Here is a 23,082-nt window from a genome sequence, read left to right as displayed (position 1 = left end):
CGAGGCTGTGTTTGGCTGATGCTAAAACTCATAGACATCTTCAATATATCAGAATAAAAAAAAAACAACAGGAAGGTTCTTTTTTTTTTTCAAACTCATCATAGGCGTAATCTAATGTGGGTCGGGAAAGTTTTATATAATATTTTTTTAATATATTTATTGCGTTACAATATAACTTTAAATTATTAAATACTATGTGGTAAGTATCAGAAGTCTGAGGTACTTCTTAAACGTAGAAATAAGTATTCTATATTGAAAGTCATTTCATTATCAGCACTAACCAGTTATCTTTGCTCGTGACATACTTTTGGGTGCACAACGCCTATAGCGTCTCTAGTGTATTAAAAGTTTCATCCCCCTCAAAACCAGACAAGAGTAATCCTCCTACAGACATACTTTGTTTATATATGCCTTCCTTGTAAGTGGCGCAGGTTTCCTGGGGGAAGGACGCCTGCGGTTTATACAATATTTACTGAAGACTTCTTTGTAGACAGAAAAGGTTTTGGGGTGATTAGAGAATCAAGCCATACATTATTTACTGACACCGACCGAGGAATCTTTTTTCCGAACTGTCTTTGACAAGAGTCAGGAACATGTAGTTCATTAGTGTCAACTAGACTTTACAGTTGATTTACACATTTACTCATGATTTACTCATATTTTATGCTTTCGTTGATGTTCACAAAATCATTTCTGTTCTTATGTACCAGAATATGGTATCTAACTTATCATTTGTATATAGTTGACATCGATAGGAATAATTGCCTCGATGTCTAGCTATAAATGGCCACCACCATCCAAAATAAGAAGTGTCGTGAAAAAGCAGGATATCAGAAAGGGCTGGTATATATAAGGCAGGCCTGGTTGAATAAAAAGCAGGATATCAGAAAGGGCAGGTATATAAGGCAGGCCTGGTTGAATAAAAAGTAGGATATCAGAAAGGGCAGGTATATAAGGCAGGCCTGGTTGAATAAAAAGCAGGATATCAGAAAGGGCAGGTATATAAGGCAGGCCTGGTTGAATAAAGAGCAGGATATCAGAAAGGGTTAGTATATATAAGGCAGGCCTGGTTGAATAAAAAGCAGGATATCAGAAAGGGCAGGTGTATAAGGCAGGCCTGGTTGATAAAGAGCAGGATATCAGAAAGGATTGGTAAATATAAGGAAGGCCTGGTTGATTAAAAAGCAGGATATCAGAAAGGGCAGGTATATAAGGCAGGCCTGGTTGAATAAAGAGCAGGATATCAGAAAGGGTTGGTATATATAAGGCAGGCCTGGTTGAATAAAAAGCAGGATATAAGAAAGGGCAGGTATATAAGGCAGGCCTGGTTGAATAAAGAGCAGGATATCAGAAAGGATTGGTAAATATAAGGAAGGCCTGGTTGAATAAAAAGCAGGATATTAGAAAGGACAGGTATATAAGGCAGGCCTGGTTGATTAAGAGCAGGATATCAGAAAGGGTTGGTATATATAAGGCAGGCCTGGTTGAATAAAGAGCAGGATATCAGAAAGGTTGGTATATATAAGGCAGGCCTGGTTGAATAAAGAGCAGGATATCAGAAAGGTTGGTATATATAAGGCAGGCCTGGTTGAATAAAGAGCAGGATATCAGAAAGGTTGGCATATAAGGCAGGCCTGGTTGAATAAAAAGCAGGATATCAGAAAGGGCAGGTATATAAGGCAGGCCTGGTTGAATAAAAAGCAGGATATCAGAAAGGGCACGTGTATAAGGCAGGCCTGGTTGAATAAAGAGCAGGATATCAGAAAGTGCAGGTATATAAGGCAGGCCTGGTTGAATAAAAAGCAGGATATCAGAAAGTGCAGGTATGTAAGGCAGGCCTGGTTGAATAAAGAGCAGGATATCAGAAAGTGCAGGTATGTAAGGCAGGCCTGGTTGAATAAAGAGCAGGATATCAGAAAGGGTTGTATATATAAGGCAGGCCTGGTTGAATAAAGAGCAGGATATCAGAAAGGGTTGGTATATATAAGGCAGGCCTGGTTGAATAAAGAGCAGGATATAAGAAAGGGCAGGTATATAAGGCAGGCCTGGTTGAATAAAGAGCAGGATATCAGAAAGGGCAGGTATGTAAGGCAGGCCTGGTTGAATAAAGAGCAGGATATCAGAAAGGGCAGGTATGTAAGGCAGGCCTGGTTGAATAAAGAGCAGGATATCAGAAAGGGCAGGTATGTAAGGCAGGCCTGGTTGAATAAAGAGCAGGTCAAACATGAATGAATGTTAACGCAGTTCAATTCAATCGTTGCCGAGGACAGACGCAGACGACGAAAAGAACATCTTAATAGATCACCGCGGACAACAATGCGGACTGGCTATAAGGGCATTCGGGCCAATGCAAGGTGGGCCGGTACCCAATTGGGCCGGTAGTGCCAGCTAAAAGGCCTCATGAATGCCACTATAGAAAGTATTAAATTGTTAAATGTTTTATAGTTTTCTGCTGTAAAAGGGGTCCTCTGAGCGTCGTGTTATAAAAAAAAAAAACTTTAACAGACTCTACAGTGTAATGCTAATTTAATATATCACATTTTCCGCTAGGACGTTATCATCTTCTTTTTTGAAGTAACGTCTGTATTTTATAAGATAAGATAATAGGCCTATAATAGCCTACACCCGTAGACAGTGCAACTAGTAGCGATTAAAAAGCAACTAAAGGCCTATATTTCTTATAAAGATATTGAGTTCACTGTTTGCATGCGTAAAGCTATCGATACGTTATCAAATTTAACAAAATGATTTTTAGGACAGCTAGAATTAGAAATGGATGCCCATCATATGATATACAAGGTATGGGCCGAATGGTATAAAATGCCCGGGCCGATTTTGACAAACAGTCCGGCCCTGGAGGACAATGGTTATGCTTGACCTGGATATGGCAAAATATGTAGGTCACAGCTGAGGCTGCATTCCTCATTACTCTTTGGACTCGAAGACATACCTTATTATCTATCTGTCTATCTATCTATCTATATATCTATCTATCAATCTATCTATCTATCTATCTATCTATCTATCTATCTATCTATCTATCTATCTATCTATATCTATCTATCTATCTATCTATCTGTCTATCTATCTATCTATCTATCTATATCTATCTATCTTTCTATTTATCTATCTATCTACCTATCTATCTATCTATCTATCTATCTATCTATCTATCTATCTATCTATCTATCTATCTATCTATCTATCTATATCTATCTATCTATCTATCTATCTATCTATCTATCTATCTATCTATCTATATCTATCTATCTTTCTATCTATCTATCTATCTATCTATCTATATCTATCTATCTATCTATATCTATCTATCTATCTATCTATCTATCTATATCTATGTATCTATCTATCTATCTATCTATCTATCTATCTATCTATCTATCTATCTATCTATCTATCTATCTATCTATATCTATCTATCTTTCTATCTATCTATCTATCTATATCTATCTATCTATCTATCTATCTATCTATCTATCTATCTCTATCTATCTATCTATCTATCTATCTATCTATCTATCTATCTATCTTTCTATCTATCTATCTATCTATCTATCTATCTATCTATCTATCTATCTATATCTATCTATCTATCTATCTATCTATCTATCTATCTATCTATCTCTGTCTCTCTGTCTCTCTCTCTCTCTCTCTCTATATATATATATATATATATATATATATATATATATATATATATATATATATATATATATGAATTACCAATCCAAGTTCTATAAGATGTAGACATTTCTTTAAAAAAATGTCAACTTTCTTAAGAGGTAAAAATCTATAGCAACGTATCTGTAACATTGAGTTATTCTGTTCTAATAAACTGTTATAATAGGAAAGTATTTTATATCAGAAGCACGAGCTCAGCAAGTCTCCACTGAACTGAACTGTCAGAGACATCAGTTCATACAAAGACACCAACAGCAAAGAGACCAAAGTATAAATCATTAAATGCAATTCAATTATCTGATACAAACATTTCACATGTAAATTTTGAGTGAGTCTGGGGTGAATGTATAGTTTGGTTTTCTATAGTTATAATGTTTTGTTTGGTGTAATACACAAACTGTAAGACAAATTTCCTTATGGATAATAAAGATTATTATTATTATTATTTATTATTCTGTTAAGTATTTTTTCGAGACAATACAACGTTGTTCCTCTTGTATTCTCTCTATTTCTGTCACTGTGGTACAACCATTTGTTTGCAATTGGTCACTTTGTTTTATTCAACAGAAAAGGGGAGGAACACACTTAGTCAAGGGTAGCTTCTTCTTTCAACCACCGTACCAGTAAAACATTTCACCATAACAATGTGCATTAGAGCTGGCTGGACTTCGAGGCGCCCAAAGATCCCGAAATTAAGTTACCGCTCAGCCACCGCGCCTCCGTGAGGCTATTGGTTTGTATAGAACAGTAGACTTCTAGACGTTAACTGACCTTTGACCTAGTGCCATCAGGGGTTTCAAAAGACAACATGCAATCAAATGACGAGGTGAACACGGACGGGCTCAACTGCTCAACTTGACAGAGGATGTTGCTTCAAGGGTTTACTTAAGGTAGGGTTTTTGGCGTGAGTTCGGGAGAGGATTGGTTATAGATTACTTACCAACTCTAGAGACAACCTCGGCTGTTGACTACTGTCTGGTATGAGTGACAGGAAAAGGTCACAGTCCAGCTTTCTAACGGCTTCCATCACTGACTCCTGGAAACAGAATAATTTGTGGCCATAGAAAAAAAGAGTAAACGAATATAATGTTAACATCTCTCTCTCTCTCTCTCTCTCTCCCATTCTTTCTCTCTTTTTTAAACTAATTTAAGATGGTGTTAGTTTATTTTAAAAATAATAATAATTAGGTAACAGATCTAGATCAAAATTATTTATGTTATGTTGTTAGTAGTTGAATAACTTGGTTGAGGTATGAACAATGATAAGAAATATTGTCATTGTTTATAACAGTGATGCCCAAAATACGTCCCGCGGGCCAGATCCGGACCATGACGAGGTTCCATCCGGCCCGCCGGAACGTCGGTATAAGATGTATAAAATATAAAGTTGAAAAATATATCTTTACCTACGTTAGGGCCCTCACTTTTCCTCTGATAAATTGCTACCACGAGATTCAACATTTGTGCCTTTATGAAAAGGAAATTAAGAATCTACCAGAACCATTGAACGGATCTTTTTTGTGGAACATTGTAATAAGCAATAAACTTTTGTTTATAAAGAAAGTCTGGCTGTTTCAATAAACATCATACAGCAAAAGCATAAAAAAACAATTATGACGTGGAGGATCCATGGGAATATTGACCAAAAAGAGACAAGAACGTGAATTAATGGGGAGGCTAACTACTAAGTGGCTCACAAAGTAGAGAACTAAGGCCAATTCCAGACACATAGAAAACAATAGATGTCATTACTAGATCCACGGGTTTTTAATGAAATAGTTTCAGGTCAATTTCAAGTTGTTTCTTTTTTAACCTTTTCTGGTCATGTGGCCCGCGACACGAGTGTCGGAAATTAAAATGGCCCGCAGGTTGAATTAGGGCATCACTGGTTTATAACGATTCGTTTACATTCACATCAATAGTTCTTCTCAGATATTTCTTACAAACAATAACTTGTCATTGAAAATCACCCTAACATGGTCTCTCTCTCTAGTCTAGACATAAATACGAATGTGTGTGTGAGAAAGAGAGAGGGAAGAAAATAGGCCGATAGCCGTAGTACTGTGAAGATCATAATACTATAAGTTTTGTACATTTATTTTTCGACAATGGAAGTATTTATAACCTTCTACAGTTACATGGGAATACATTGTAACTTAATGTTTCCGCGTTAGTTAGTATTTTGTTGTAAGTTAAATAATATAATCCATTATTCTACATTGCTCAATTGACCATTGATGCAACCTTGTATACTTTTGTACATTATATTTTATTTCTTTTCTCTCGGCCGATCGCTTTGATGTTCTTTGTAACGCATTGAAAAATGAAAATAACGCTTACAAAATAATACTGAATTATCTCCCATTGTCAATTTTTGTTTAGACAAGAGTTGCTCCTCTGCATTTAAGGTTCATTCCTTTGTTCATGGCTTGTCTGGCCGTATGTAAACAATGACGTCATGGTCGCTGGCCACTGTCCATCTCTCCTGCTGCGTTATGATCAGCCCCCCCCCCCCCCTTTTGTATCGATCTGATCTCGTTGACCTGCATTGTTTATAGGTATCAATTGAACTTATGCGATCTTTGATTGACGGCTTATGCCCGAGGAGAGCACAATGCCCTATCAGCAGTCAATATGATGATATTATTATCTCATTTATCTTCATTTTTAGGCATATTACTTTAGGCTTCAGTATTATTCTACCCTCCCCCCCCCCCCATTGTTATCCCTTTATTTTTTATTTTTTATGACATGAACTATTTTTATCTTGAGAACAAAAGTGAGCCTCTTCTTTATTGTGTGCTACCTATGTCTTCTGTTTTCCAGCCCTGTAATGCGCGTTGGTTTACGGTATCGTTGGAAGCCCCCATAGACACAACGCTAACTAAGAATAAATTGCCATCTTAACAAAATAAATCCCACACACCTACCCCTTTGCAGACACTACGCCCATCATTATGAAACCGTAAACCATATCCTCTTTGAATGCTCCTTCCTAATCCACCTTACTAAAACTACAGCCCAATATAACCAACACCCTGTACGGCAGTGCTGTATAACTGAAGAGAACACTATTTTTCCTTGGCACAGTCTGCAAAAGAGCTGACAGCTTAGCAGCAAAAAGCTGGCTAGAAGAAGAAGGATACCTAACGTCACCAAACTAAAATATTTAATAAATAATTGATTTTAATTACATACACCCACAGAGGCGCGTGACGATAGGGGCATTTCTCAGCTAAGCATGACAAGCTATAAATTTTTAAAATGTTTTAATGTTTATGCACATTTTAGAATTACAAAATAAAATTTTCTAAGGTAGCACATTTTTAGCACAAAATCAGAACTAGACTTACCCTCTAGAACCTCAAACTTATTTAAAAACACATGGGCAACTAAGTAGCGGGAATGAAGGAGACTTGATTCGAAAATTAATTGCTACGCATTGAGATATTGTTTATTTATAACTAAAATGCATTTTTGTTTAGTTCAGTTGGCAACAGTGAAGTTTAATTTATCACCCTTTATACTGTTCAGTTTATCGTAAAAATCTCCAATATAGGACAAACAAAATGTAAGTAAAAACAGGTCATACAATATGTACATGTTTTTAATGCCAATGTGTAAATCAAGACAAAAAGAAGAATGCTCATTCATTTCAAGATACTCGAAAGTGTCGCTTAAAAAGTTCTGCCATTAGTATAATTGAAGAAGACATAATTTATCATTCAGATGGGCAAGTACTGATCGCAGAGAACCAACTTTACACCGTCACTGGAAATAGTAAGTTTTAACCCTAAAGAACGACTGCACATCTGACACATCGACTATATGATTGGATTCCAACATGAAACTCATGAATAAAACGTTGATATTGTCAGACATTTCTTCATCTCTCTCTCTGTGGGTCTCTTGGGACAAGCTTTCAAAAATCCTAGAAACAATCTGATCAAGTTCTATTCTATCAGTAATGAAGAATCTAATTTGAAAACATAAAAATGTTACGAGCTGGCATTTAAATAGAAACGACTGATAAAACACAGTTCTAACTCCAAACCTTACGATATTTCTGTATTGAAGTTTGAATAGGTAGAAGTCTGAATTAGTAGAAGTTTGAATTGGTAGAAGTTTGAATTGGTAGAAGTTTGAATTGATAGAGGTTTGAATTGGTAGAAGTTTGAATTGGTAGAAGTTTGAATTGGTAGAAGTTTGAATTGGTAGAAGTTTGAATTGGTAGAAGTTTGAATTGGTAGAAGTTTGAATTGGTAGAAGTTTGAATTGGTAGAGGTTTGAATTGGTAGAAGTTTGAATTGGTAGAAGTTTGAATTGGTAGAGGTTTGAATTGGTAGAAGTTTGAATTGGTAGAAGTTTTAATTGGTAGAAGTTTTAATTGGTAGAAGTTTGAATTCTTAGACTCCAAAAAAAATGTTACAACGTTCAAAATAATTTGAAAAAAGAAATTTATATAAAACTTTTGAGTTCGGACTGGACAATTTTGTAGTTTGGACCTGTCTCGTGTGTGCCACTGGACGCTTATCAATTAGATGAAGCAATGTTTATAAGAACAGGGCGAGTGTTGAAAGGAAACAAGTTGTAGATGTTAGAACAACTAAAACCTCTTCAGTGTTAGCAAGAATAATTTTTCATTGAGGTGTTTTTAATATTTCAGGGGCTATTATAAAGAGAAATCTTATATCTTAAAACAATGAAAACAAGGGGTGTTTGTTCTTTTACAATAACTCGTTAGCGGCCCCCGTGAGTCTGTTGTTTAGTAGCAGTGCAGGCCAAAAGGCAGGTTTTGATATTTTTAGCCGAACGAATATGATTAATAGCTTTAGACAGTGTCAGTTATTTGGTTTTAAAATAAAGATGTTATTTAATAAACTCAAATAAATTTAGTTTTTATAGGCCCCACGTTGACAAATCAGAGTACTACGCGATGAAAATATTCAAATATCAATCGTATTGAAATGAAATGATCGAAATTGACCTTCAACTTACAACGAACTTCTTTTTACTTTTCTCTTTCACGCCTGGTCCCCACCAAGGCGCGTCCCTCCTCCAAGCATCGTTTCTTTTGACGCTCTACCTTTTTTATTCCTAAGTCTGTTTCTTTGCAAGTCTCTAGGTAGCACACCTTAAGTTTTGCACGTCAGATCACTCTCAGATTAAATTTATCTCATCTAAAAGCCTTTTTTAAACTTTAAAATCAAGTACTAAATGATAATCCGTTTCCCATCACCTAAACACGGATCTATAAAATCTGATATTTCAACTTGCTAAAACGTAGTAGCACAAAAGAACAAGATTACAAAGACAGTTTGTGTGGAAACACAAACTCAAAATCGGCCCCCGAAGTGGTCCACCCCGAAGTGGTCCTCCCAGGCAGGCTTCAATATTTTCAGAAAGAACATCCAAATGAAATTATATCAAAGACAAATGAGAGATAAGAATGGAGAAAGAAGGTTGACAGATCTTGTGTAGTGCCCCAACGGTACAGCAGATCAAAGGATAGGTGCAAGTTAATGCAAAGTTAGTTGTGAACCTGGCCTAACTAGTTCCCCTTTCAGACCTTGTGGTCTATAGGGCAGATGATGTAAAGTTCATCTGTTTTTGTGGCCTACGGTTAACGAGGGTGTCATGTAGCCAGCACAACGACCAACCGCCTTTACTTTTCCCCAACTAATATCAGGTACCCATTGGAGCTGGGTGGACTCAGAGGCGCCTAAGGATTCCGAAGTTGAAAATCCCAGTCTTCACCAGGATTCGAACCCGGGGCCTCGAGTTCAGAAGCCAAGCGCTTTACCGCTCAGCTACCGCGCCTCTCCTGGCCTAACTGAAATCTTATAATTGATGTAATTGTTTTGAAAAGGCTCAATCTCTTATTCGAATGCGCAAAAAAAATTAAAAAAAATAAAAATTTCGCTATAAAGAAAAAGTACACGAAAATGAAGTTTACAAGATTACTATTCGTTTTAATTTAGGTCTAACTTATAATGCATACTAATTAGCTTTTTCTCTTTAAAAAACTGCTTGCATAACTGATTTTAAAAGTTAGATTTTTCGCTTTCAGAAAAAAAAAAGTAGCCGTTGCATCCGAACTTTGAATGGTCTAAAATATTGTGATGTCGGATTTTCAATATCTTTTCTAGTTTACGAGATCTAAACGGGACGGACGGACAGACGGTCAGACGGACAGACATTTCGCACAAAACTAATAGCGTCTTTTCCCCTTTCGGGGGCCGCTAAAAAAAGAATTTTCGATCTACTCGCCCCCCCCCCTTTTTTTTTCTCCTAATACATTTATAAATAGCGAACTTGTCTATAAAAATAAAAATCTGAATTTGCTTACGATGGCCAGCCCGGCGAAGATCTTCAATCTCAGAAGTCACACAAAAAAAAAAAAAAAAAACTAACCTAGAGCAGAAGTAAAAGGAAAAGTTTTCTTTCTGACGAGATAAAATTCTAGACGTGACGTTGAAAGAAAATGAAATATTTCATACAAACAGCTGGGAGGGTGTGAACGTGGAAATATTAGAGACAGGTTTTAGTTGTGAGGGTGTGAACGTGGAAATATTAGAGACAGGTTTTAGTTGTGAGTGTGTGAACGTGGAAATATTAGAGACAGGTTTTAGTTGTGAGGGTGTGAACGTGGAAATATTAGAGACAGGTTTTAGTTGTGAGGGTGTGAACGTGGAAATATTAGAGACAGGTTTTAGTTGTGAGGGTGTGAACGTGGAAATATTAGAGACAGGTTTTAGTTGTGAGGGTGTGAACGTGGAAATATTAGAGACAGGTTTTAGTTGTGAGGGTGTGAACGTGGAAATATTAGAGACAGGTTTTAGTTGTGAGGGTGTGAACGTGGAAATATTAGAGGCAGGTTTTAGTTGTGAGGGTGTGAACGTGGAAATATTAGAGACAGGTTTTAGTTGTGAGGGTGTGAACGTGGAAATATTAGAGACAGGTTTTAGTTGTGAGGGTGTGAACGTGGAAATATTAGAGGCAGGTTTTAGTTGTGAGGGTGTGAACGTGGAAATATTAGAGACAGGTTTTAGTTGTGAGGGTGTGAACGTGGAAATATTAGAGACAGGTTTTAGTTGTGAGGGTGTGAACGTGGAAATATTAGAGGCAGGTTTTAGTTGTGAGGGTGTGAACGTGGAAATATTAGAGACAGGTTTTAGTTGTGAGGGTGTGAACGTGGAAATATTAGAGACAGGTTTTAGTTGTGAGGGTGTGAACGTGGAAATATTAGAGGCAGGTTTTAGTTGTGAGGGTGTGAACGTGGAAATATTAGAGACAGGTTTTAGTTGTGAGGGTGTGAACGTGGAAATATTAGAGACAGGTTTTAGTTGTGAGGGTGTGAACGTGGAAATATTAGAGGCAGGTTTTAGTTGTGAGGGTGTGAACGTGGAAATATTAGAGACAGGTTTTAGTTGTGAGGGTGTGAACGTGGAAATATTAGAGACAGGTTTTAGTTGTGAGGGTGTGAACGTGGAAATATTAGAGGCAGGTTTTAGTTGTGAGGGTGTGAACGTGGAAATATTAGAGGCAGGTTTTAGTTGTGAGGGTGTGAACGTGGAAATATTAGAGACAGGTTTTAGTTGTGAGGGTGTGAACGTGGAAATATTAGAGACAGGTTTTAGTTGTGAGGGTGTGAACGTGGAAATATTAGAGGCAGGTTTTAGTTGTGAGGGTGTGAACGTGGAAATATTAGAGACAGGTTTTAGTTGTGAGGGTGTGAACGTGGAAATATTAGAGACAGGTTTTAGTTGTGAGGGTGTGAACGTGGAAATATTAGAGACAGGTTTTAGTTGTGAGGGTGTGAACGTGGAAATATTAGAGACAGGTTTTAGTTGTGAGGGTGTGAACGTGGAAATATTAGAGACAGGTTTTAGTTGTGAGGGTGTGAACGTGGAAATATTAGAGACAGGTTTTAGTTGTACGACCAAGTGACTACAAGAGACATCATGCTTTGTGCTAGATGTAGAGCTAGACGTTAGGATTCAATGTCGGGTTGCAGTAGAAGGAGGCATACATCAGACATAGTCAGGGGGTTGGTCATGGCTGGAGAGTCATAACATCATGGCTGGAGAGTCATAACATCATGCTTTGTGCTAGATGTAGAGCTAGAAGTTAGGATTCAATGTCGGGTTGCAGTAGAAGGAGGCATACATCAGACATAGTCAGGGGGTTGGTCATGGCTGGAGAGTCATAACATCATGGCTGGAGAGTCATAACATCATGCTTTGTGCTAGATGTACAGGGTTTCTGCACCAAAGTCAATATGAAATTCAAGGAGTTTTCCAGGACTTTTCCAGGAGAAATTTTAAAATTCCAGGACATAAAATTCGCGCAAAAATATTACACAACAATAGTCAAAGTGGATTATTATTATTGCTCATTAATCTTCGGACTCAAAGACAAGCCTTATTATGTGTGTGTATATATATACATATATATATATATATAAATATATATATATATATATATATATATATACATATATATATATATATATACATATATATATATATACATACATACATACATACATATATACATATATATATATATATATATGTGTAAGTTATCTTTTAATCTAGTAACAACTTGACTGTCATCCCAAAACCTCAAACATTTTTCTTTTCAAAGATTTATTAAAGAACATTACAAATGTTTGCTATTTCATTTTTTAAAAAATAAGAAACATTCTTAGAGTTGCCTTCTCTGTGGTGGAAATGTAGGCTACATTTTTAGTTCCTATGTGTATGTAGGCCTAATGTTTTATTGTTTTATTAACTGTGCTTAAATCCTCCTCATAAACAGAGCCTGTAACATGCAGGCCTATTTGTGTGTTTAGTTGGCATTTGCTTACTAAATAATAATGACTTTTGGATTATTTTTTTTTGGGAGGGGTGGGGGGGGGGTAATTAAACTTAAACCCATTAGCGTTTTTTTTTTCCAAGCACAATTTCTTTTTCAACTATGCAGTTTCCCTGTCTTTTACGACCGAAATAACTTTTACGGGCTTTCACAGCTGTGTGCGAAATATTTTGCTTAAATCTACAGTAGATCTAGAGTCTAGATTTCTAGATCTAAGTCAGAAAATTCGCGGACTTTTCACGGCTGTGAGTGAATTATCTTTACTAGATTCTATGATGTAGTGTAAAATTTAGAGTCAAGATCTAAATTTAAGACACTAAAATTCGCGACTTTTCACGGCTGTGTGAGAATTATCTTCACCTATCTACTGTAAATTTAGACTCTAGATCTAGGTGACTAAATCCGCGGATTTTTCGCGGCTGTGTGACAATTATGTTCCCTGAAACTACCGTAAATCAAGACTTTAGATCTAAGTCACAAAATTTCGCGGACTTTTCACGGATGTGTGACAATTATCTTCCCTTAATCTACCGTAAATCTAGACTCTAGATCTAAGTCACTAAAATTCGCGGACTTTTCACAGCTATGTGAGAATTATCTTCACCGAATCTAACGTAAATCCAGACTCAAGATCTAATTTAAGACACTAAAATTTGCGAATTTTTCTAGGCTTCACTACATTCTAGAGCTAGTGATTTAGCGTAAATCTAGAATCTAGCGTATTTCTAGAATAATCTAGACATTAGACTTAGATGTATTGAGATCATTAAATTGACTAAAATTCACACAGTTTTCAAGTTAGGTTGTGAAGTATCTTCACTAGATCTAAATCTAAATACTATTTCTAGCTAGAGTCGAGATGATTTACGCAAAAACACTCTGTTACAACAAGATTTTAGGTTAGGGAGGGCCCTTCAGAAAAATAATCATTATAATGCCAGGTGAAATGCCCTTGCTTTTAGCCAAGGCCATCTTCAATCACGAGAACACGCTTCACAAGTGGGTGAAAGACGGTGTAGACGCGTCACTGGTCAGCTTATTGACACAGCTAGCCCGTAAATCAACGTGCTCAGTGAAAAAGCGATCCGATAACGATACTACTAATCTATAAATAGATTAGATCTATCTATTGTCAAGGAGCAGTATACACATTCTGCGCAAACTCGGAAATGCTCATTTCGAATCTATTTCCGCCGCGACGGCCCATCCGCAGCAACGGTGCCGAATTTTTTTAATACCCCTTTTTTTTTTTCGATCGGCGAAATTCCAGGACATTCAAGGAGATATTTTAAAATTCCAGGAGATTTCCAGGACTTTTTTATTTATTCTGAAATTCCAGGAGATTTAAGGACATCCTTGAATTTCAGGAGGCCGTAACAGTAGAGCTAGACGTTAGGATTCAATGTCGGGTTGCAGTAGATGGAGGCATACATCAGGGGGGGGGGGCGTTGGTCATGGCTGGAGAGTCATAACATCATGGCTGGAGAGTCAGGGGGTTGGTCATGGCTGGAGAGTCAGGGGGTTGGTCATGGCTGGAGAGTCAGGGGGTTGGTCATGGCTGGAGAGTCAGGGGGTTGGTCATGGCTGGAGAGTCAGGGGGGTTGTTCATGGCTGGAGAGTCATAACATCGTGGTTGCTGTTATAGTATGTCTCGCTGAGTGATCTTCAAGAAGCCAATCAGGCTGGAGAGTCATAACATCGTGGTTGCTGTTATAGTATGTCTCGCTGAGTGATCTTCAAGAAGCCAATCAAACTCAAATTCTTCTTCAGATCTGTAATGAAGAGATAGACATTTGGCTCCTCATACAGTAATGAGTAATAGGCATTGGGTTAGAGATAAGTTACCGCTAGGGTCTTGAAGGGATAACATCGTATTTAGTTACTGACTCCACTGCGGACCATTCTGTATTAAAGTTCGTTATTCTATCTCATCTCGAGAGAACTTAGTTACTGTGCATTGATCCTTCTTGTGACGACGTGTTTCTATTCCTACTCGTATACGTAATACACCATACAGTATACCCAAGCATCTAAAGATTATTATCAAGATACTGTAGAAATACATTGATTACAACTCACACATAGAAATAATCAAGTGTATTAGTTGCTTTTTTTATGTTATCAGTTTCTGTAAAACAAGATTTTGTTTTCAGCGAAATACTTTTGTTATTGTATTCCTAGCTCGTACCAAAAGATTAGATAGAAAAAAAATCTTTGCGATATTTCAATGTCTAAGCATGAAAACCAAAGTCTAAATAACAATCCAAACAATTCGTTTCTTTACAAATAACAACGTCTTAGAACCACCCAAAACCTAATAGAAGAATTGATCGTCGCCTGTCTCCATCGGAAGGATATTTCTCTCCCTGACAGTATGGTGTTTCCCACACTCTAATAGACATTTACTGAGGTTTAAACACAAAGCGTAAGTAAGAGCTCGAGTCTACGTCAGGATGTATTCAGACATGATGATTGGTCAGATTTAGCTGGATAATCCATTGGCTTCAGAATTAGACTGAATCTATTGTTCCTGTTAAAGACACACATAAAGACTGGTAACGTAGTCATAGTGAAGAGTGGGGAAGTTAGGGTTAGAAAACACAATTTGTGTTTTTCTTCATGAATTCCTTTCCAGTCAGGAAATGATCACAGAGAAATATGAACAAATATGTGGTATAAACCTCATCATGTAAGACAGGTACCTCCATCATGTTATAAACTTTATCCTTTAAGACAAGTACCTAGACCATGGTATAAACTGTATCCTTTAAGAAAAGTACCTAGACCATGGTATAAACTTTATCCTCTAAGACAAGTACCTAGACCATGGTATAAACTTTATCCTTTAAGACAAGTACATAGACCATGGTATAAACTTTATCCTTTAAGACAAGTACCTAGACCATGGTATAAACTTTATCATTCAAGACAAATACCTAGACCATGGTATAAACTTTATCCTTTAAGACAAGTACCTAGACCATGGTAAAAACTTTATCCTCTAAGACAAGTACCTAGACCATGGTATAAACTGTATCCTTTAAGACAAGTACCTAGACCATGGTATAAACTTTATCCTTTAAGACAAGTACCTAGACCATGGTATAAACTTTATCCTTTAAGACAAGTACCTAGACCATGGTATAAACTTTATCCTCTAAGACAAGTACCTAGACCATGGGATAAACTTTATCCTTTAAGAAAAGTACCTAGACCATGGTATAAACTTTATCCTCTAAGACAAGTACCTAGACCATGGTATAAACTTTATCCTTTAAGACAAGTACCAAGACCATGGTATAAACTTTATCCTTTAAGACAAGTACCTAGACCATGGTATAAACTTTATCCTCTAAGACAAGTACCTAGACCATGGTATAAACTTTATCCTTTAAGAAAAGCACCTAGACCATGATATAAACTTTATCCTTTATGACAAGTACCTAGACCATGGTATAAACTTTATCCTTTAAGACAAGTACCTAGACCATGGTATAAACTTTATCCTTTAAGACAAGTACCTAGACCATGGTATAAACTTTATCATTCAAGACAAATACCTAGACCATGGTATAAACTTTATCCTTTAAGACAAGTACCTAGACCATAGTAAAAACTTTATCCTCTAAGACAAGTACCTAGACCATGGTATAAACTTTATCCTTTAAGACAAGTACCTAGACCATGGTATAAACTTTATCCTCTAAGACAAGTACCTAGACCATGGTATAAACTTTATCCTTTAAGACAAGTACCTAGACCATGGTATAAACTTTATCCTTTAAGACAAGTACCTCGAACATGTTATAAACTTTATCCTCTAAGACAAGTACCTAGACCATGGTATAAACTTTATCCTTTAAGACAAGTACCTAGACCATGGTATAAACTTTATCCTTTAAGACAAGTACCTAGACCATGGTATAAACTTTATCCTTTAAGACAAGTACCTCGAACATGTTATAAACTTTATCCTTTAAGGCAAGTACCTAGACCATGTTATAAACTTCATCCTGTAAGTACCTCCACCATGTTATAAACTTCATCCTGTAAGTACCTCCACCATGTTATAAACCTTATCCTGCAAGTACCTCCATGATGTTGATGATGTTTGTTGAACAGCTAGTTTTTGTTTGTTTGTTTTTTTATATGAAAAGCTTTAAAAACTTAACAAAATCTGGTCAACGGGAAATGTGTCTCTAAGGGTTGCGCTTATGTGTATGTGAGAGGCAGGGAAGAGAAAAACAGAGAAAGTAAGAAAGAAAACGAAAGAGAGAGAGACAGATAAGAAGGAAGAGATAATGAGAAACAAAGAAAGAAAGAAAGAAAGAGAGAGAGAGAGAAAGCGAGCAAAAGAGAGAGATGTGATATATTAAACAACAAACCAATGAGAACTGAAAGAATCAAAAAGACATTTTCATGTTTATCATGTCATGTCAGCTTCTCGTTTCATCGATCTGAATTCAAACCTAACGAGAAACTGATCGGTTTGTAGATTTTCAAGTTTAAAACGAGCTGTCAAACTCAAGTGGTTTGGAATACCCTCCACAAGTCTTCTGCTCCACGAGCAGGAGTAACATATCTAGGTCAATGTTGGAAGGTCAAGAGCAGTGTGTGACCGACACAGTATCAAAGTCAAACTCAAATGAAAGACAAATAACATCGAATTGACCCGTTGAGATTTCACACCAAAAGTTTTATTCTGAGACCAAATTTTTTATGCTGTGATCAAAATGTTTTTACAAATTTGAAATCTAAATTTGTGATGGCTTGGTTGATTTTAATCCCCTACTAGCGGGGATCTTTAAAACCAAAGAAAGACCCGGTAAACGTTTGATTGATGGAATAAAAATCCGAGGGGAATTTTCAATTTCTCCTTCCCCCAACCATAGCTACGCCAATGCGTACCCTATTCTCTATTAGCGATACCTGATAGCAATGGGCACTAGATCTATAACATTAGTGAATGTACATCATACAAGTGTATTCTTTTCCTACACACAAAAATATTCATGGGTTGTCTTAACAAATATTAAACTTCTGATATCTGTTTATTACATTCGCCAACAGCTATCAATTATACATACATTTGCAGCAAAATATAATTCAGTTTGCAGAAATGGCACAATCTTTCAAAGCACACTTCTCAATTTCATTTAGCAAGAAAAAAAAGGTGTATTTGACGAGTGAAACTGATTCATTCATTTCTGCGCAGGAAGTAAGGTCTGCATTTGCTAGCCTCCAACGTGTGGAAGAAAATGCACCTGTGATCAGTAAGTTACACTGACGGCGTAAGAACCAAATGTCTAGAGCACTTAAGTCGTTCAGCGTTCCCCTCAAACTTTTTCTTTATTGATCTAGTGATAACAGACTTACACATTTTTAATAATAATTTAATTTAATAAGTCGGGTTTTCTTGGTGTAGCCAATTAGTTGTACATTTTCCTGTGGCATGTTAATCAGCTGTCAACTTTTTCTTAGAAAATCATCACAATGAATTGTTATTTTAGATCGTAGAAATAAATTCTCTAAATTTAAATTTAAAAAAAAAACACCTGCATTAACCCAAATGTAAAGCCTACCGTAATTATCTTGTTCGGAAAGGGGTGGGGCTGACAGTATTCCCAGCAAGTTTCCAAGAAATGACCAGTTGACTTGTACGCCACTAAATTGACCTAATTTATCACGTGTCCACTAAGGCTGTGGCCAAGAGTATCTAGCGCCGCTAGCCAAGAGGGTCGTGACTAACCACTGTATTTACTTAGCTGACCACCGAGTGAGATGACCAGAGTGATGACCACAAGTGCTGTTAGAACGTGATACATCGGGTGTCCGTGACTACAAAATAACCAGACAGAAGAAACCAGAGTCGAAATGAACAGTAACAAAGATGGATTGATTTCGTCTATGGCGCTACTCTAAACTTGACCTAATAAAAGAAAAATTCCTAGACATCTATTTGTCCATTTCAAATTGCTTGTCAACAAGACGTCAGGGGGCGCTCTCGCTCTCATTCAAAAAGAAAAAAAAAATAGAAATCTTTCCCATCCTGTCCTATTTAATGATTGCATGGAAATGACAACGTCAAAATTAAATATTAATTAAAGATAAACAAAGTTTTACGTTGACATATATCGGGACATGGCTGATCCCAAAAAAAGAGACAAAATGATCAAAATATTTTAATTATTTGATAGTAAGTTTATGTTTTATTAGATATAAAGCGTTAGTATATATATATATATATATATATATATATATATATATATATATATATATATATATATATATATATATATATATATATATATATATATATATATAAGCATGTACAAACTTGTTCAAGTGTTTCTCATCTTTTTTTTTTATAAGTCGAAACCATGTCAATGTTTCATTAATGTCGGTTAATCAACAGAAAGTACATTATTAAGTTACATAGTACTTATAGTAGTGAACAAAGAATCCAGGTACATCTTACAGAGTTAATGCCAGGTACATCGTACAGAGTTAATGCCAGGTACATCTTACAGAGTTAATGCCAGGTACATCGTACAGAGTTAATGCCAGGTACATCGTACAGAGTTAATGCCAGGTACATCTTACAGAGTTAATGTCAGGTACATCGTACAGAGTTAATGCCAGGTACATCGTACAGAGTTCACAAGAAAATGGCCGTTCCTGTAATGTTTGTCATGCGCATCCTCGTAACTTGGCATCGCGAAATGGTTTCGCATTGTTATTATACTTTCTTTACGTAATACATTCTTCTTCTACCTTTGAAGTACAAGTTGTTGTTTGTTATTACTCTAGGGCGGTACTGTTCTTGTTCTGCGTTCTCGGGTAAGTTTATATATTTATGTACCTTAATAAGAGTTGCTCAGGTGGCAGCGTGATTGGAATCGCCTTTGTTCCTTGAATAGTCTTTCAGAAGGGTGACTTTAGGGGGATTTGAGTTTATTGTTTTAGGAAACCAGCTAGGGGCCGGCTTGCGGTGCCAGCAGATAGACTATGCTGTATCGACCAGTACAAGCCAAGAGATGATTATATTATGCCTAGAGCCACTACATGAGCATGAAGTAATTGTATATATGCCAGAGTATTGATCCATGGCGTCGCCTATATTATATCATTGTAAATAGAATATTATTTTATCAATGAAATGCTTGATAATGATAAGTCAACGCCTATTGTGCAGTGATAGGAGATAATTAATTAAAAAATGGGTTAACTTTTTTCCTTGTTTATAACAGCCAGGAGTGCCCGGGCAGACGAACCAAGGCGTAAAATCTACCCTGACAGTGTTGAAGTGATAAGACGACTGTCCTGTGTTCAAACGTTATTGATAGGGACCTACTTCTTTCGCCACTTTTAAACCAGAAACTATGAAAACTTATACAAGACGAATCCATCAGTGAATCCTTCTATTACAAAGCTTATATCAACTCACGATGTCTGTCTATCTGTCTGTCTGGTAAAAAATTTAAACATGTTATTTCTCCTATTTCCCAGTCAAGTTAAAACTTTTCACAATTATTATTGAAGCTGACAAGACATGTATCAATAAAAAAAATTAACCAAGTATTCAATTGATTGTTGGTGATTAATTATTTTGTTTGGTTTCGAAATAAGGGCAATAAATGCTACTTAATGAGAAATGTGGATGTATATATACAGTTAATCCTCTTATTACATATCAACACGTTTTTTCCCCACTTCCAATTCTCAGATCAAGTTGATATTTTTTCAGAATTTTGCCCTGTCGATGACAATAAACGAATCAATCCAAAAATTTACAAATTATTTAATCATTTAGTACTAATTAATATTTATTTATATAACAGAAAGGGAACTAAACCCTGTAATTTTCAGTAAATGACAGTAATTAGCGGTTCTTTCCATTAGATAAGCTTTGTTTTTAAAAAGTACTCTTTTTGTATATTGCTTGTATTTTACACGTACTCTATGTTAGGACTAGATCAGATCTGTAGGAGGTGGTCTGTGTCAACAACCTTTGATGCGTAAAACAACAACACCACATTTACATCAACAGAAACTCGGTTGAGATCAACAGCAGAATAAAATAACAATGGTGAAGTCCTTAAAGTGATCTTACAAGCGTAACGACTTGAAAGGGAGATAATGGCATTGTATTTGGATCCGTAGGATCTTGAAAGTCACATGGAAAGAAAAAGTGTGCAATACTGAGATCCTTGCGCGATCAGGTATTCCCAGCATCCTTACAGCCATCATACAACGCCGTTTGCGCTGGCTTGGACATGTTCGCCGGATGGAGGACAATCGCATCACGAAAGTCATCCTCTATGGATAACTCGCGACTGGCACAAGAAAAACTGGTCGCCCCCACCTCCGTTACATAGATGTAATAAAACGTGACCTCAAATCAGTGAACATCAATGCTGACAATTGGGAAGACATAGCTCCAGACCGCAACAGATGGAGAGAGACAGGGACCAAGAAAGCTAAGGACAGTGAAAGTACATGGGTCTCAGCTCAGGAAGAAAAACGTACAATCCGAAAAACGGCCAGCTCCTCTACCACCGAAGCAAAAGCCACCTTAACCTGCGCTATCTGTGGACGGGAGTGTCTCTCCAAAATAGGGCTCCACAGCCACATGAGGAAGTGTGCTCTGAGATGAACCATAGTCGTTCTACGACTGAAGGAGGCCAATGATTTGGAATTAATTGATAACAGAACCATCAAAAAATGGTCTTTAAATTCTTCAATGTCTTACAGTAAGAAGAAAGTCATTGAGCTAGAAACCTATTACTTTTTTTGATAGCTTGGAAGGGTTAATAGGGAAAATAATGCATTGTACATATTCCTTATTTTACGTACATTAGGCAACCGACGACTAGCTTATTCTACATAGTGGTGCAAGCATTGAAATGGCCATTTAGTATAACACACTGTCATATTACGAGAACTTAACCAATCAGGACTAAGTACAGCGTTGAAACCTAATTTCAAAATGACTCCAAACCAACGGGATTTTAGCAGGATCATGGCATTAAAGGCATATAAATAGGAGGGGGGGGGGGCAATGGCGGTCACTCAATACGACTTACGTATGAAAAAGAATAAGAAAAAGGAATGTTTATTGGGGAATTGTAAACTTTAACTAAAATGTAATCAGAGTCATCTGCTCTTGGTTTACTTTTAAATTTTTAAGGTCCCGTTTTCAATCTTTAAGAGAGAGAAAACAAGAAGAGAAAGTGATATAAAGAAATGTGATTGCAATATAATAGAACCAAAGGAAAAACGAAAAGAGAAGGATTAAAATAAATAGAGAAACAGAACAATGCTGCCATATTGAAAGACATTTGCTGCCAACTTTAGAACAGAAAACCAAAAAGTAAAATAGTGATAATACATAGAACAAGGAGCAAAGGAATACTAATACACAACTTTATTATTATTTGTTATACTCTTCGATAATACAACAGCAACCATCATTATTGAATATTATAAATTAACAAACTATCAGGAAAATTAAATTCAAGTCATTTGTTGTGGTTTATTATGTATATTATTATTTTTTTTAAGACAATGAAATTATTAAATTTTATTTATTTTACTTTTTTTTTTTTACATGTTTAAATTATATTCCTTGTTCCATATGCTAAGACAAGTTGTGAAAATGCCCCCTTCTTCCCTAGTGCTATTAGAGCATGGAATGGGTTGCCTGAGTCAGCCAGGAAAACCAATGACTTGGGACAATTTAAGTCATTGATTAACATGCATGCCAAGATGATCTAGAAACACATGTACAATGTAAGCATCTTTTTTAAAATAAAGTCTGTATTTTATAAGATAAGATATATGTACATCATATGAGAGATATGTGTACATCGTATGAGAAATATGTGTACATCGTGCGATAGATATGTGTACATTATATGATAGAGAAAGGAAAAGAAACGCCTTGATGAACTATAGAAATGTTTATGCAGATATTGTATTTAACTTTTTTTTTCTAGATATAACTTCTTCTTTTTTTCCTTTTCAGTTGGCACAGAGCTGGCCAAAGTTCCAAGATCTCAATTACCTTGTCTCCATGGCAACCGGTAATCCCGCTATTCAGGTGAGGACAAACAAACAAACCGGAAGTATTGTACCAGAGCTTTTCATGTCTGTTTGCCTTGCTCTTTAGTTCAGTCCTGACGTGACTAACAATGTACTGTGGGGATCGAATCAATGCAATATCAACTCATCTTCCGGATGACATTACAGACCTACGTACTGGCCTATCCATTGTATCGCATTGCACAACAGACTATAGCAATCATTGTGTCTGTTATTAAATCCACTTTGTGAAGTAGGCAAGTCTAGATGTCAACGATTACCTATTCATGCTTAGGACTTCGAAAGGAAAGCTAGAAAGAGTCTAATCAATGCCTCAATAGGGAATGGGTTAAGCTGTCATCTTTCTCGAGTTCTTCGTTTTTAATGCCATTTTTGTGTTCTCCCTCGTCGAGCTCTTCT

General features: G+C 36.4%; 1 protein-coding gene across 2 annotated transcripts in view; it reads right to left on the bottom strand.

Annotated features, from left to right (window-relative positions):
- The window catches only part of LOC106069288 (uncharacterized), a 161,328-nt gene that overhangs the window by 79,567 nt on the left and 58,679 nt on the right, over positions 1–23,082 (bottom strand). For both annotated transcript variants that reach the window (XM_056035424.1, XM_056035423.1), the window contains exon 2: positions 4,640–4,735. In XM_056035424.1, coding sequence (XP_055891399.1) covers positions 4,640–4,735 — 96 coding nt within the window. The remainder of the gene's footprint in view (positions 1–4,639; positions 4,736–23,082) is intronic.

The sequence above is a fragment of the Biomphalaria glabrata genome, chromosome 7, assembly GCF_947242115.1.
Source record: "Biomphalaria glabrata chromosome 7, xgBioGlab47.1, whole genome shotgun sequence".
Lineage (NCBI taxonomy): Eukaryota > Metazoa > Mollusca > Gastropoda > Planorbidae > Biomphalaria > Biomphalaria glabrata.
The sequence above is the reverse complement of the archived record's forward strand: the minus strand, read 5'-3'. Positions and strand labels throughout refer to the sequence as shown.